The sequence below is a fragment of the Brachionichthys hirsutus genome, chromosome 17 (genome assembly GCF_040956055.1).
Source record: "Brachionichthys hirsutus isolate HB-005 chromosome 17, CSIRO-AGI_Bhir_v1, whole genome shotgun sequence".
In the NCBI taxonomy this organism is placed as follows: domain Eukaryota; kingdom Metazoa; phylum Chordata; class Actinopteri; order Lophiiformes; family Brachionichthyidae; genus Brachionichthys; species Brachionichthys hirsutus.
Genome location: NC_090913.1, coordinates 2,631,479 through 2,643,565, shown reverse-complemented (window position 1 = coordinate 2,643,565; position 12,087 = coordinate 2,631,479). Strand labels below are relative to the sequence as shown.

General features: G+C 49.4%; 3 protein-coding genes across 3 annotated transcripts; 1 reads left to right on the top strand and 2 right to left on the bottom strand.

The window, feature by feature from the left end:
- The first annotated feature begins 19 nt into the window (after positions 1-19).
- Positions 20-1,394, top strand: anapc11 (APC11 anaphase promoting complex subunit 11 homolog (yeast)). Its single transcript, XM_068750918.1, has 2 exons — positions 20-431; positions 1,008-1,394. The coding sequence occupies exons 1-2, from the start codon at positions 323-325 to the stop codon at positions 1,151-1,153; spliced, it is 255 nt and encodes an 84-aa protein (XP_068607019.1). The 5' UTR covers positions 20-322; the 3' UTR covers positions 1,154-1,394.
- A 137-nt stretch (positions 1,395-1,531) lies between these two features.
- ppp1r27b (protein phosphatase 1, regulatory subunit 27b) lies at positions 1,532-2,645 on the bottom strand. The gene is made up of 3 exons (XM_068750917.1): positions 2,459-2,645; positions 2,234-2,384; positions 1,532-2,021 (listed from the first exon to the last, which is right to left on the bottom strand). Exons 1-3 carry the CDS (start codon positions 2,616-2,618, stop codon positions 1,898-1,900), a joined length of 435 nt encoding a protein of 144 aa, XP_068607018.1. The 5' UTR covers positions 2,619-2,645; the 3' UTR covers positions 1,532-1,897.
- An 886-nt stretch (positions 2,646-3,531) lies between these two features.
- p4hb (prolyl 4-hydroxylase, beta polypeptide) lies at positions 3,532-11,490 on the bottom strand. Its single transcript, XM_068750851.1, has 11 exons — positions 11,220-11,490; positions 9,774-9,980; positions 8,444-8,577; positions 8,099-8,236; positions 6,745-6,849; positions 6,528-6,653; positions 6,249-6,449; positions 5,935-6,055; positions 5,485-5,666; positions 5,283-5,393; positions 3,532-4,782 (listed from the first exon to the last, which is right to left on the bottom strand). Exons 1-11 carry the CDS (start codon positions 11,356-11,358, stop codon positions 4,711-4,713), a joined length of 1,536 nt encoding a protein of 511 aa, XP_068606952.1. The 5' UTR covers positions 11,359-11,490; the 3' UTR covers positions 3,532-4,710.
- Positions 11,491-12,087: the final 597 nt, after the last annotated feature.

The window sequence follows — 12,087 nt, the reverse complement described above, 5'->3', positions numbered from 1 at the left end:
TACAGAGAGCGTATCGGACTTTCAGTAGAAGAAGATACATCTTTCCTGGTATATTGTCGGTCGGTAATCGGTATGTTTGGTTGAATGTCAGCGAAGTGACGTCAACATGATTTGTTGTCTGCGAGGAAACATCTCTTATTATTCGTGTTGAATATCTCGAGGAGAGTCTGCCTGTTAAATCACCAAATGTAGCGTATCTGCAGGCAGTTAGCTTAGCGACACGGGCTAGCCGACAACATTAGCTTAGTTTGCGCCGATAAAAGGTGGTGGCTGACGCAGGAGCGCGGCGCTTCGGTGTTTCTGCTGTCGCCGGACGCGGAGGATGAAGGTGAAGATCCGGCAGTGGAACGGAGTGGCTTCCTGGTTGTGGGTGGCCAACGATGAGAACTGCGGGATCTGCAGGATGCCTTTCAACGGCTGCTGTCCCGACTGTAAGTACCGGAGCTAGCGCTAGCTGCGGATTCTGTCTGCAGTGGTTCCTTTCCAACACGATTGTCGGAGTCAGTATTTAAAATAATGTAGCTTAAGAATATAAATGAGCATAATTAATTGAATCGACAGTGCGTAATGCTACAATTAACTTCGTAGTAGTCACGTAGTCGTTACTTCTTTTGATGTTATTGTGGCAGAAACTATCCTTTAGCCTTTAATTCTCAATTAGCTTACCTGGTTAAATAAAGGTTGTTTTTTTTTTTAAAAAAAAGGGGGGGCTGCTCTGCAGAGGTACTTTTCTAGTTTGTAAACTTGCTCCAGGAATCAGGCCCCTGATCTTTGTTATGTGGGTTTGTAGGATGTTTTGGGATAGGAAATGCATCATTAAATGTGTAAAACAGTCGATTCTGTTGATTACAAATACAAGATGTCTCCTCTTCAGGATGTTCAAGGAAATGATCTTATTTGATTCATGAATTATTTTTTCTTGTATTTGGTGCTTTATAACCACAGTTGGGGACAGAAGCCTTGTCTTGTCATGGAACCACCAGTCTGATGCCAGTGTTGTGTTGCAGGTAAAGTGCCTGGCGATGACTGCCCACTGGTCTGGGGTCAGTGTTCCCACTGTTTCCACATGCACTGCATCCTGAAGTGGCTGAACTCGCAGCAGGTTCAGCAGCAGTGCCCCATGTGCCGACAGGAGTGGAAGTTCAAAGAATGAACTGAAGGAGGCGCTGCTGCACACGTTCACGCCCTGAAGGCTGTAGAAACCAACAGAGGCCCGTCCATGGCTTTCTTGTTTTCATATCGGCTGTAAATGACTGTTTTTATTACTCCTTCTGATGTAATGCTAAGGTGTTATCTTCTGGGGACAGATTTAGAATGTAATAAAAAACAACTGCCAAACGTGTGTCTCTGACTTGGACGGTGTTTCGTCAGCTGGTTTAGAAACGCCCGACCCGAGTTTCAGTGGGTCAGACTTTAATCCCACTTGAGAGTAATTATTTGCCTTGTGTTTCCACTAACGGAGCTTCAATAGGTGTAGAGTAGCGAGTTAATCTGGGCTGGCGTAGGAAGAAAAATGGGAGGCGATTCAATAAATGGTCTGATAAACGTTATTTTAAAAATTATTAAAAAAAACAAGCAACTTACAAACGGCAAGGGATGAATGTTTCAAAAAAAGTTAGCAAAATGTCTGATTTGCATTCAGTTCACAGAAAATCTGAAGCCGGGACAGGATGCAGTAAACCTGCGCCACTGGAGGTCGAAGGTCAGCCCCGCCCCGCCAGCAGAGGGTCTTTCCGTCCAGGAGGAAGCCTCAGACTCAGTCAGCCCTCCTTCCCCCACACATTCCCGGACCCTGACCTCCAGGGCCGAGGCGGCTCACGGGATCGGGGCTCCTTTACTCTCCGTCTCTGCAGACGAAGACCTCTCAACCATTTGTGATTTTAGGACCCAGGCGGTCTCAGCCACTGACAGCCAGTCCGAAGAGAACCAGCAGCTCCTCGTTGTCGCGGTCAATGAGATCGGCCGGCCTTTCCCCGCCGTCGTTCTCCAGCTCGGCGTTGGCGCCCAGCGACAGGAGGTAGCTGGAAGGAACGCAAGCCCGTTCAGGAACACAGGAGTGACTGCTTGTGAACGAGCAGATTGTAAGGAGACCTCAGGTTCGGGATCGGGTTCGATTCCCACTCACAGCCCTTTGCTGCATGTTAGCCCCTCCCCCTTTCTCCCTATGCTCTGTCACACAAGAAATTCTCACGCTGTCCCATCCCATAAAGACCAAATATAACCCCGTCCTCACCGGGCGATGTGTGGGAAGCCGTCGCTGCAGGCCATGTGCAGCGCCGTCCACCCGTCCTCGTCCCTCTGGTGGATATCTGCCCCGTGGTGGACGAGCAGCTTCACACACTCCAGGTTTCCAGACAGGACGGCCTCGTGGATGGCGGCCATGCCTGCATGGAGGGGTGGAGAGAAATAACACGCATGTGGTTTGCATTCCAGCGGGGGGGGGGTCACCAGAGCTCACCTGACAGTAGGATGGTGGCCAGGCTGACTCTTCTGGTTCGAATGAAGCGTCCAATCCTCTCAATCTCGCCGTGTCTCACGTAGTCCTGGAAAACGACCTCGTTGGGGAAGTGCACGCTCCGGATCGACTTGATCTTCATGGTGTTGGACAGAGGACACATCCTGCTCCAGGCTGAGCCGTCGTTGCCCCCCCCCCCCCCTCAGCGTGGACGGGCGGAGATGAGCTCTTCTGATGGACAGGCCTCCCTGCTGGCCTCTTTAAGCCCTCTGTCCGGCTATTTTAGGACGCGCCGCTTCTCGGAGCCAATGGTGGGTGCCCTGGGTGCTCAGCAGGTCATCTGGTCGTGGCCCTCCCTCAGGCTCCAGATACGAGAGTGACGTGAGCTGGTACTCGGGACTCACTCAGATGCCTCCCATTTTAAGACGGTGATGACATCCCAGGAGCTGCGAGGGAGGGGGGCAGGGGTCATGTGGGGGTTAGGGGTGTGTAGGGGCTGTTTACCATTAACTGCACTGGAGGTGTCTGATGCAAGATGCTTGGGGGGGGGGGGGCGGCTTATTAACATACCAGCTCTTTGGGAATTAGAAACCCTTCCAGGCACTGAAGTGTCTCGTTGTCGCTTTTAAATGAGTTTATTGATTGATTCGGGTTTTATTTGGCTCCAGTAAGAAAATAATGATCCATGAATACGGCAGGTTGTTTTGCTAATCGAGTGCTAAATCATTGATACGAAGCTGAAGGGCAGCATCCGTTAAAATGTCAAACTGAGAAAAGGTTAATGCAAATATCAAACATTCTTTATAATTTATTTAAATTTTTTATAATTTAACTTTGTATAGCAGAATACAGTAGAATATTTAGTTTGGTAATCATTTTCATTGTGCACGTTCTACTCTGCCGTTACCACGGTGATCTGACTCCCCGGCCTGGAAACAGTGTTCCCATCGTCCGGGTTCGTGTGGTGCCGGCAGAGCTAGCTCTGTCCAGACTGGTTCCAGCTTTGGGAACTTCCCATCCGGTGTCCGCGTGTGGACGGCCTCAATCCTCGGGGAAAGAATGTCAAAGACGAAAGCTTCTTTTTTTTCCCTCCAATTTTATTTATTGGCAACCGTTTCATGTTTTCTACATCAATCTGGATTTGACGGAATGCTTTTCAAAGGTTCCCCTCGTCGCTGTCAAACCCAGGACATTCCACTCTCATTGGATGACCACGAAATCTGGACTCGTCTTCAAAGCGCACACACACGGATACTCTGGCAGAGTCATAAAGGATGTGGGAGGTACAGCATGGAGGGGTGCGTCCGTGCAACAGTCCCCAAATACAACTCGTCTCTCCGACCGACCTGCTGCTGGAACCGCATGAACGCAGCGCGACGGGTCGGACCTGGTTCCAAACGGAACGGGGGAGTGAAAAAAACAAAAACCATGCCGTGTCTGAGTGTTCAAGTCCCACCTCTGCTCCAACGGGGCCGCCGGTTCATAAAAAACAAAACACATCCTACCGCAGGTTTAAAAAAACAAACCTCATGGTGAAAGCATTTAAATAAAGATTCCACAAAAAAAAGTTTGTTCCTTTTAGTCAGCAGATGTGTAGGGAACTTTAAAGTAGACCTGCCCCCACCGAAAGAAAATGACTGGTCTCAGCTATAAATGAGGGCCGGGGAGGGGGCGGGGTCCCTCTGGGGGGGGTTATAGTAGTGACGACACTGCAAAATAAGCACATCCATAGTATGGCCCCTCGACCCCCGAGAGATCAGTCCTGACAAACCCACCACAAGAAAAAAAAAGAAACAACGCTGGTCCTCTGGATTTCAGGGAGGGGGGGGGGGGCATCAACACCCCCCGCCCCCCCCACCCCACGCTAACTTACAAATACTGGCTACAACATTTTAGCTCATACAGGCACTGTACAATGGCAAAGCTTCGTTTTCTGTTTGATAGGAGGAGAGCAAATTGATAGGGATCAAACGTTTTGACAAGTGGATCTCTGTCGGGAAGGAATCGAGGCCTCCTTTAGAGGTGGTGTGCTGTTCCAGTGCCCCCCCCCTCCCCAGACGGGACAAGGCTGAAGGTGTGGCTGGAAAACCAGCCCCCCGGCCACGCCCCTGATGGACTGACTGAAGGGGCTGGCTAGCAGGCCGGCGGACTGACAGGGGCAATTAAAGGGGTAGTAAAACGTTCACAGGACACAGAGTGAAGGTGGTGATGGTGACTGGTCGGGGGGGGGGGCTGGGCTGGGACTGATCTTCTTCTTACAACTCATCGTGGCCGTCGTCATCCTCGCCCTCAGAGTCCTCGTCCTGTCCATCCACGTCTTCCAGGCCCTGCAGGGAAGAGACGATTTAAGACTTAATTTAGCAGTTTTTCGTTTGGTAACGACCCGAAACCACCAAGTATTAGAAACGTGGGAAAAGTAGTTGTTTTTTTTCAGAATGTGTCCCCTTTAATAACTCTGCACTGAAAATAGGACTTATTTCAGGAGATAAAGGGAAGCGCATCGCCTGTACCCTGCAGGACTTACGTTAAGATACCGTGTAAACAACTTTGAAAATAAATGCCGCCATCTTTGTTTCTGCGTCTATGGTTTGATCTCTCCAATCAAAGTGAGCCCCTGATTCAAAATGAGCAGATTTAGAACAACTTTAGACAGCCGGAGACGTCTTAGTGAACAATCCAGTCATTTATGAATCTACAGAAGCGTTGCTATGGATACATACAAGCCCTTGATTTCCATGGAAACAGAAAACTGAATTTGTCGAGCACCATCTTCGAGACTCGACTTGTCACCACGGTGAACATTTGCCACGCCGCGGGATGCCCTCACCTCAGAGTCTAGGTCGTCTTCGTCCTCTGCGGGGGCGCCGCCCTCCTTCCCGCCGCTGTCCAGGAACTTGCTGAAGCCCTCCAGTGTTCTCTCGCCATTGTAATCAATGACCTATGGATCAGACGTTTGATTATTCTTTTAACTTACACAGACGCGTCTTATCCATAGCTTTAAAAACACACTTTACCCCGGGAGAACTCACCTTGTGCTCGTCTCCCGCAGGGAAGAACTTGAGCGTGGGGAAGCTGTGCACTTTGACCGACTCGATCTCATTGGCTGTGGAGTCCATCTTTGCCACGATGATGTCGTCGCTGTCCATGTACTTCTCCCCCAGCTTCTCCCAGATGGGGGCGATCTGTTTGCAGTGGCCGCACCACGGCGCATCTGGAGCGCCACAAAACAAAAACGGGGCTTCATTTCCAAAAGGCAGAGTGGCTTCAGGTTCATGCACAGAGCGAGCAGCATCACCCGGTACCCTGCTTTACCGCAGCCCAGCAAATCAGGCTCGGGACGTCCGACTCCAGGTCGGTCTGGAGACCCGGAGCCAACAGGGATTACAACAGGAATACACGGCTCCATTTTTAACTGGCTGGAAACCCCGGTGCATCAACAGGAATAAGGTTTCAGTGCCGTTAAACAGAGGTCTGCTTACAGAATTCCACAAAGACGTTCTTAGTAGGATCGAAGACCACCTCCTCGAAGTTTTTCCCAACCAAGACCCTGACAGGGGTTTTGTCGCCGTCTTCGGGGACGTCCTGACTCATGAGGTGCGGCTGGAGACAAAAGAAGGCAAACACAGAAACACTTTTCTCAGCACAACCTCAGGAGTATCGCTGCACAGTTGAATGATATTGGCCTCTTTCTTCCTGGCTGCTTCCAACAAGCCCCCCCCCCCCCCCCCCCCGAGCTTCTCAGAAGGACGACAGCTACCCAATCACAATGCGCTCTACGCGTCTTCTCTCTGACCTTCAGTTTGCCGTCGGTGAACAGCGTGCAGAACTCAACGATGCTCTCTGCTGTGATGGCGTCGTTCTCTGGCTTGTACTTGGTCATCTCGTCCTCTAAGGTGATGAGGCGGATGGCGGGACACTCGGCTTTCTTCAGGCCGAAGAACTCCAGGATGCGCTGGTTGTCATCCAGGTCGCTGTCTATGAAAATGAACAGAATCTGGACGGAGGACACAAAGACGCCATCAACAACCTCTCCCCGCATCACGAGGCAGGTTACAGAGTCTCGTTGACCTACCTGACCCTTAAACCCCTTCGCAGCTTCCTTGAACTCGTCCATTTTGTCCAGGAAGTCTGAAGCAGCTTTGGGCAGAAACAGGAGAATGTGGGACTTGATTTCTCCACCAAAGATTTTAGGAGCGGTCTGCAGAAAAGAGGAATAATGGTCACAATGGTACAGGAACTTGCACAGCGGCACAGACTGGGAAGACGTCCTGGTCCTTCTCAGTCCTTACCTGCTCAGTGAACTCGATGACCAGCGGCAGCTGGTTGGCCTTGACAAAAGCCAGGATGTTTTCTTTAGACACCTCTCCATCAAAGGTGTTGCGCCCTTCATCGAACTGTGAAAGTCATTTAGACAGAAATATTACAAGCCGGCCGTTGTTTGCAGGTAAACATCGCTCAGATTTACCTGACAAACATCAACATCCTCATTTTTATTAGGTGTAAAGAATAGCAGCCGAGCCCAGCAGCAACATTTTGCCGGTGGCATGCGGCTTGCCTTGTGGTCACTCGACGGAGGTGCTGAAATGCAAACCCTCGTAGAAATAAACAATTGAGACGCGGGCTGTTAATTATAGACCGGACCCCTGCTTGAAGCAGCGATCGGCCGTATTCATATCAAGGTCAAGTAACCAAGGAGCGAGCAGCGCGAGGATCCAGCCTCGGCCCACGTGCCAAAATGAAAGACCATCCATACAGCAACAGAGTGGAGATATTTATAGTCTGTTTTTTGCTGAAACAGCTGCAAAGAATCCTAAAATTATTGATTTACTTCAAATACGTCAAAGCAGAAGGTGCTGTCGAGCGTTGCCGTTCATTTCCATGAAACGCGCCATCAAAATAAAAATTATTTAAATGATATTTCCATTCATTCTTTCAGGGATCAGTTTGAGGTAAGAAGCCTGAAGTCGAGAGACTGCCTGCTCAAGAGGACGCAACTCCACAGGACCACAGCGCCCCCTATAGGCTCACGACTTTTCTTTTGATGTTTTTAAGCTGCAAATTTGACCATTTGTGATTCTAATTTCATGCAACTTAATTTGTTGTTGGTTGAAACTGTGACAGTTAGACCGCATAAATTTTTTCCCTGCAATGAGTCTCGTTATGTATTCTTAAGAATCAGTCGGGCCGAAGAGAGAAATGATCAAACTTTCTGCGAGAGATGGTCGTTAAGATCTGCTGACCAAGCAGTACATCCAATATTTTGCAAATTTCAAGTAGCTACAACAAATAAGAGAGAAAGGCAGTGCGTTTGGGTCAGAGAGAGAGAAACAGCCAATGGGGCTTCTTGAAAGGGGTCTCATCCCCTAATACAGCTCCCCTTTAATCACCAGCAGCTCAACACGCTGCAGGCGGTCGCCGTCTGTGTCGAGCAACGGGCCCGAAGGCCGCCAGCCGAGCTAAGATTAGCTGCAGATAGCAGATATGCGCTCGGCGGCATCATGTTCTAGCGGCGTAGACCATAACTGTGTAAGTGTGTGTTCAACAGGCCGGGCCTCTAGGGGAGAATAAGCCGAGAGGCTAAACCTCCCATCCGTATCCGAACCGGTTTGTTGGTTAATTAATGAAATGAGACGCAGAAGTCACCTTCTTGAAGAGGACGATGCCGTCCTTGGACACGTCAAACTTGGAGAAAACGGCATCGTCGCTGGTGATGGCGAAGGGAATGTCATCCGTGACTTCAGCTGCTCTTCCAAAGACCTCGGCGTCTGCGGACGCAGCGTCCTTGAGACACGTGAGAATTAAGAGAAGGCGTTGGTGCAAGCAATGACCAACGGCGAAACATTTCCACTGCAGCGTGTCATTTTAAAGCATAATGACAAAGACAGCCAAAGAAAATACATGAATGATGAACATACTGGAACAGACGGACAATGTTCAACCGATTCAAACCTCCATTTTGTTTGACTCCCAGCCCGACCAGAGTCCTACCTTAAAGAACCCGATGACTGCCACCTCATTGTCGGCGATTAGAGATTCTGCTTCCGTGACGTCAGCCAAAGTGTTGACGGCTGGGCCGGTGCGCTTCTTCAACCAGCTGACAATGTCCTCTGCTTGTCTGCCAGCTGCAAGACAACAAAGAGACAATGAAGAGTGTTTCTGCACAAGCAGACGTCCTGAGCGGCATAGCTGGACCACCTCTCGGTATTTAGAACAGAGATGGCCGACTATCTCAGCTTCAACAGCAGACATCAAAGTAACTTTCAGTTCTGCACGACTGTGTCTGAGTTTCTGGCCTAAAGGTTTTGCACAATTGTCAGAGGGGGAAAAAGTCAAAATGTAGTATATATATTGCTTCAGGGCATTTGGTGGAACTCATTTTATTCGGCTAGAAGGAGCATTTCCTCTCCCGTCTTCCCGTGCCTGTCGGTGCTCGGGGGCAGTAGCTTCTATCTGCCTCACCCATAATTTAAAAACAGAATGTGTCTCCTCTACTTCAATGTGAATCAGTAAGAACACAAGGCCAGAGGAGAATCCTTAGACCAGGACATCTAATGCATGACAAGAGGCTCCTGCTCTGCTGGGGGGGTTAACGGTGAGCAAATCAGGGTAAACATGCCCCAAAATATAGAAAATTAGCAAACTAAACAACCCATTCATTATTACTACACATGTGAAATAAATTCTGTCTAACAGTTTTTAGAGAGAAGAAGCGATGATACATTTCACTTCCTCCCTGCTGCCGACAGTAAAAAATGGAATCACACTCTTCCCAACTTACTTTCTCCGCCCTTCTCCCAACAGAGCTTCCCTCTGGCCAGCAGGAAGAAGGCGACGTGAGGAACTGCACGCATCACCACCAGCTCACCATGAGCAAACAAGGCCCCGCCTACATTGACTCAGCCGCGTTGCTCAAAGCTGATTGGTTGGTACGTTTATGTGGCTTATTATGTCAACATTAATAAGAAAGTCAATGAAGCCTGCCAGAGGACATAAACCCGGATCCCTTTTGCCATGGTGGAAGCATTTTGTAATATTAATAAGTTCCAATCACACCACCGTGACAAAAGTTTCAATCACGACTGTGTTAATGTGACAAATATTAATATTAAAATACCGTGGCTAGGAGATAAAAAAGATGTGAACTTACTTTACGTAATTTAAGATAATAAAAACACAGATGTTAATTAAAAAAAAGAGCCAACACCACAACATAAACCCATCTGATCTACATAAATGGAGCTCTGCACTGCTGCCACCTTCAAATTAATCTCCATCCCACCCGACTACCTCTGTACAAATAAAAACAACAAACACTTACCAGAGTAGTCTCTGGGAGTCTCGCTCGCTCCGCCCTTGAAGAACTTGATGGTGGGGTATCCTTGGACACCATACTTGGACGCCAGGTCCGTCTCCTCCGTGGCATCCACCTTCCCAAGACGTACCTCGGACCCGGTGGCCTTCAGCATGCCAGCAGCCTTGGCGTACTCTGGAGCCAGAGCCTTGCAGTGACCACACCATGGGGCATCTGCAGGAGGTTCAGGAGGAAAGTGAGCACACACGCCGAGTGAACCTGATCACCAAGGTGACCGTTAACCCCAGACGATCATCGGGATCTATTGTATCATTACTGGAGAATGGTGGTAATAAAAATAAAATAAAAGCACTATTACCATGCTGGGGGAAGATATTCTAATCACTTATTATACCAATGTCCCCCTTTGGTGCAGTCAGTCCAGAGGCCATCAGAGATAAGAGTCTAACACAAGGGTCCAAAGCGATCCCTCGAAATACAAATGTGGCTTGCCGCAGTGCCAGTATGATTTGATTAATCGGTCAAATAGAAATTGGTTACAGAACCATGCATTGGAAGCATAGACACCCCCCCCCCCCAAACATTTAGCGCAAAGTGCTGTTAAAAGGCAGGATAACTCGATTCCTGCTGTGATTTCACCAAGCAACAGTCAAATGACACGTCACTAATAAAAGCAGCTGCATTGCATCATAAGATAGAACTGTATTAATCCCGAAGGAACTTCTGGACGGGTCAAAAGAATGTGTTAAGAACTCTCATTGTCCCGTCGAGGTCGGACGCAGAGTTGAACTTCCATTAAGTACACGTCAACCCAACTCCCCACCGCCGAGACCCCGCCCAGCAGCAGGACGTGGGCCAACGAACGACCGCCCCTCCTGCCGCGCGCTCATTGGACAGTCTTCCCCAGCGCCGTCTCTGATTGGTCCATTGTCTTGGTTTGTTGACTCAATCACTTACGGCGTTTCTCGAGTAAAGCGGGATGGGCCTGCCGGCTACGAAGAATTGCCCCTTTTAGTTCGATACAGAATCAAAGTACATTATTGTTTACACGAAATTACGTAGCTTTAATATCCAATAATGACCTGAGACTAAAGAAAAACCACGAGACCAGACTAACTATTAACCGACTCACCAAGTTTTTAGGTTTTGTTTGGTCTCGGGCTACTTGAAGTTCGTGTTGTAGTTCTTATCACGACGGTTCACAGTTTATAAACTCACCGATGACTCGGTGCGACGAAACGCAGCCTCCTCGATAATGTCCGCCTATTTTAACACAATCCTAACGACGCTAACGACAGCTGGTGTTTAAATAAGTTAAACAAAGTTAAAACGACACCGCTACGGGAGCAAAGTTAACGCTAACGCTAACCGAGGCTAGCTAGACGCGCAGCGGCGAGCCTGCTAGCAACAGCTAGCGTTAGCCGGAGACATTTTGGAACTACAGCGACTCACAGAATTCCACCAGGATGTTCGGGTGACTCCCGAGAGCCTCGTCGAAGTTACTCTTCGTCAGCACCAGGACGCCTTCCTCCTCGCTGAGCTCAGCCCGGCCGGCTAAAGCCAGGCTGCAGAGGAGCAAACACTTCAGCATAGTTGTCGTCGAGGATTCTTCCCGACAAAGAGACGCGAGCTGCGGGTCCTTCAGGCTGCGGGGCGGTGCGGGGCGGTGCGGGTTAGCCGGGGAACTGGTCTCAGCTTCGGGTCCTGCGTGCAGCTGGTGTTTTGTATCTCCCACTACTAACGTGGCATCACATGAAGGGATCGGAGGTGTCAGCTGCAGTGCGCATGCGCGTTCCTCCAGCCGAAAGCAGCTCGTGTTGAATTGTGACTGGACCGCGTCTGGCTGCACCTGGAAGTGAATGGCGCTGCGGGCCGCGCGGTGCACGCAGGGTTCACCGCACGAAACACGCACAACGGCAGTTACGAGCGCTTATAGAGCCCAACACATGTTCGTATTGTGTAATATGATAATTTATGACTCGTAGCAATTCCATTTAAAATACATTTAATATGAATTTATTACTGATTTGCACGTGTTTGTTGGTGGGAGGGGACCGGAGAACCCGGAGAGAACCCACGCAGACATACGTGCGTGGCTCAGTTGGTAGAGTGGGTCGTCGTTTAGTAAATCCATGGTTCGAGTCCCATCTCTGATGGCATGTCGAAGTGAAAACAAAACACTAAACCCCAAATTGCTCCCAGTGGGTCTGGCAGCACCTTGCGTGGCAGCATTCACCCACTGGAGTGTGAATGTGTGTGTGAATGGGTGAATGTGAGGCCTAACTTAAAGTGGTTTATAAGTGCAGTCCATTTACCAGAA

Bases quoted from the DNA above. Each gene is read 5' to 3' on its own strand.
- p4hb (XM_068750851.1), bottom strand. From the start codon at position 11,358: ATGCTGAAGTGTTTGCTCCTCTGCAGCCTGGCTTTAGCCGGCCGGGCT. The intron at 8,237-8,443 runs GTAGGACTCTGG...ACGTGTCTCAAG, and splicing joins CAGTCATCGGGTTCTTTAAG to GACGCTGCGTCCGCAGACGC. The intron at 6,056-6,248 runs GTCAGAGAGAAG...TTTTGTCTCCAG, and splicing joins TCACCGACGGCAAACTGAAG to CCGCACCTCATGAGTCAGGA.
- ppp1r27b (XM_068750917.1), bottom strand. From the start codon at position 2,618: ATGTGTCCTCTGTCCAACACCATGAAGATCAAGTCGATCCGGAGCGTG. The intron at 2,385-2,458 runs GTGAGCTCTGGT...CCCTCCATGCAG, and splicing joins GGCCACCATCCTACTGTCAG to GCATGGCCGCCATCCACGAG. The intron at 2,022-2,233 runs GTGAGGACGGGG...CGTTCCTTCCAG, and splicing joins GGCTTCCCACACATCGCCCG to CTACCTCCTGTCGCTGGGCG.
- anapc11 (XM_068750918.1), top strand. From the start codon at position 323: ATGAAGGTGAAGATCCGGCAGTGGAACGGAGTGGCTTCCTGGTTGTGG. The intron at 432-1,007 runs GTAAGTACCGGA...GTTGTGTTGCAG, and splicing joins CAACGGCTGCTGTCCCGACT to GTAAAGTGCCTGGCGATGAC.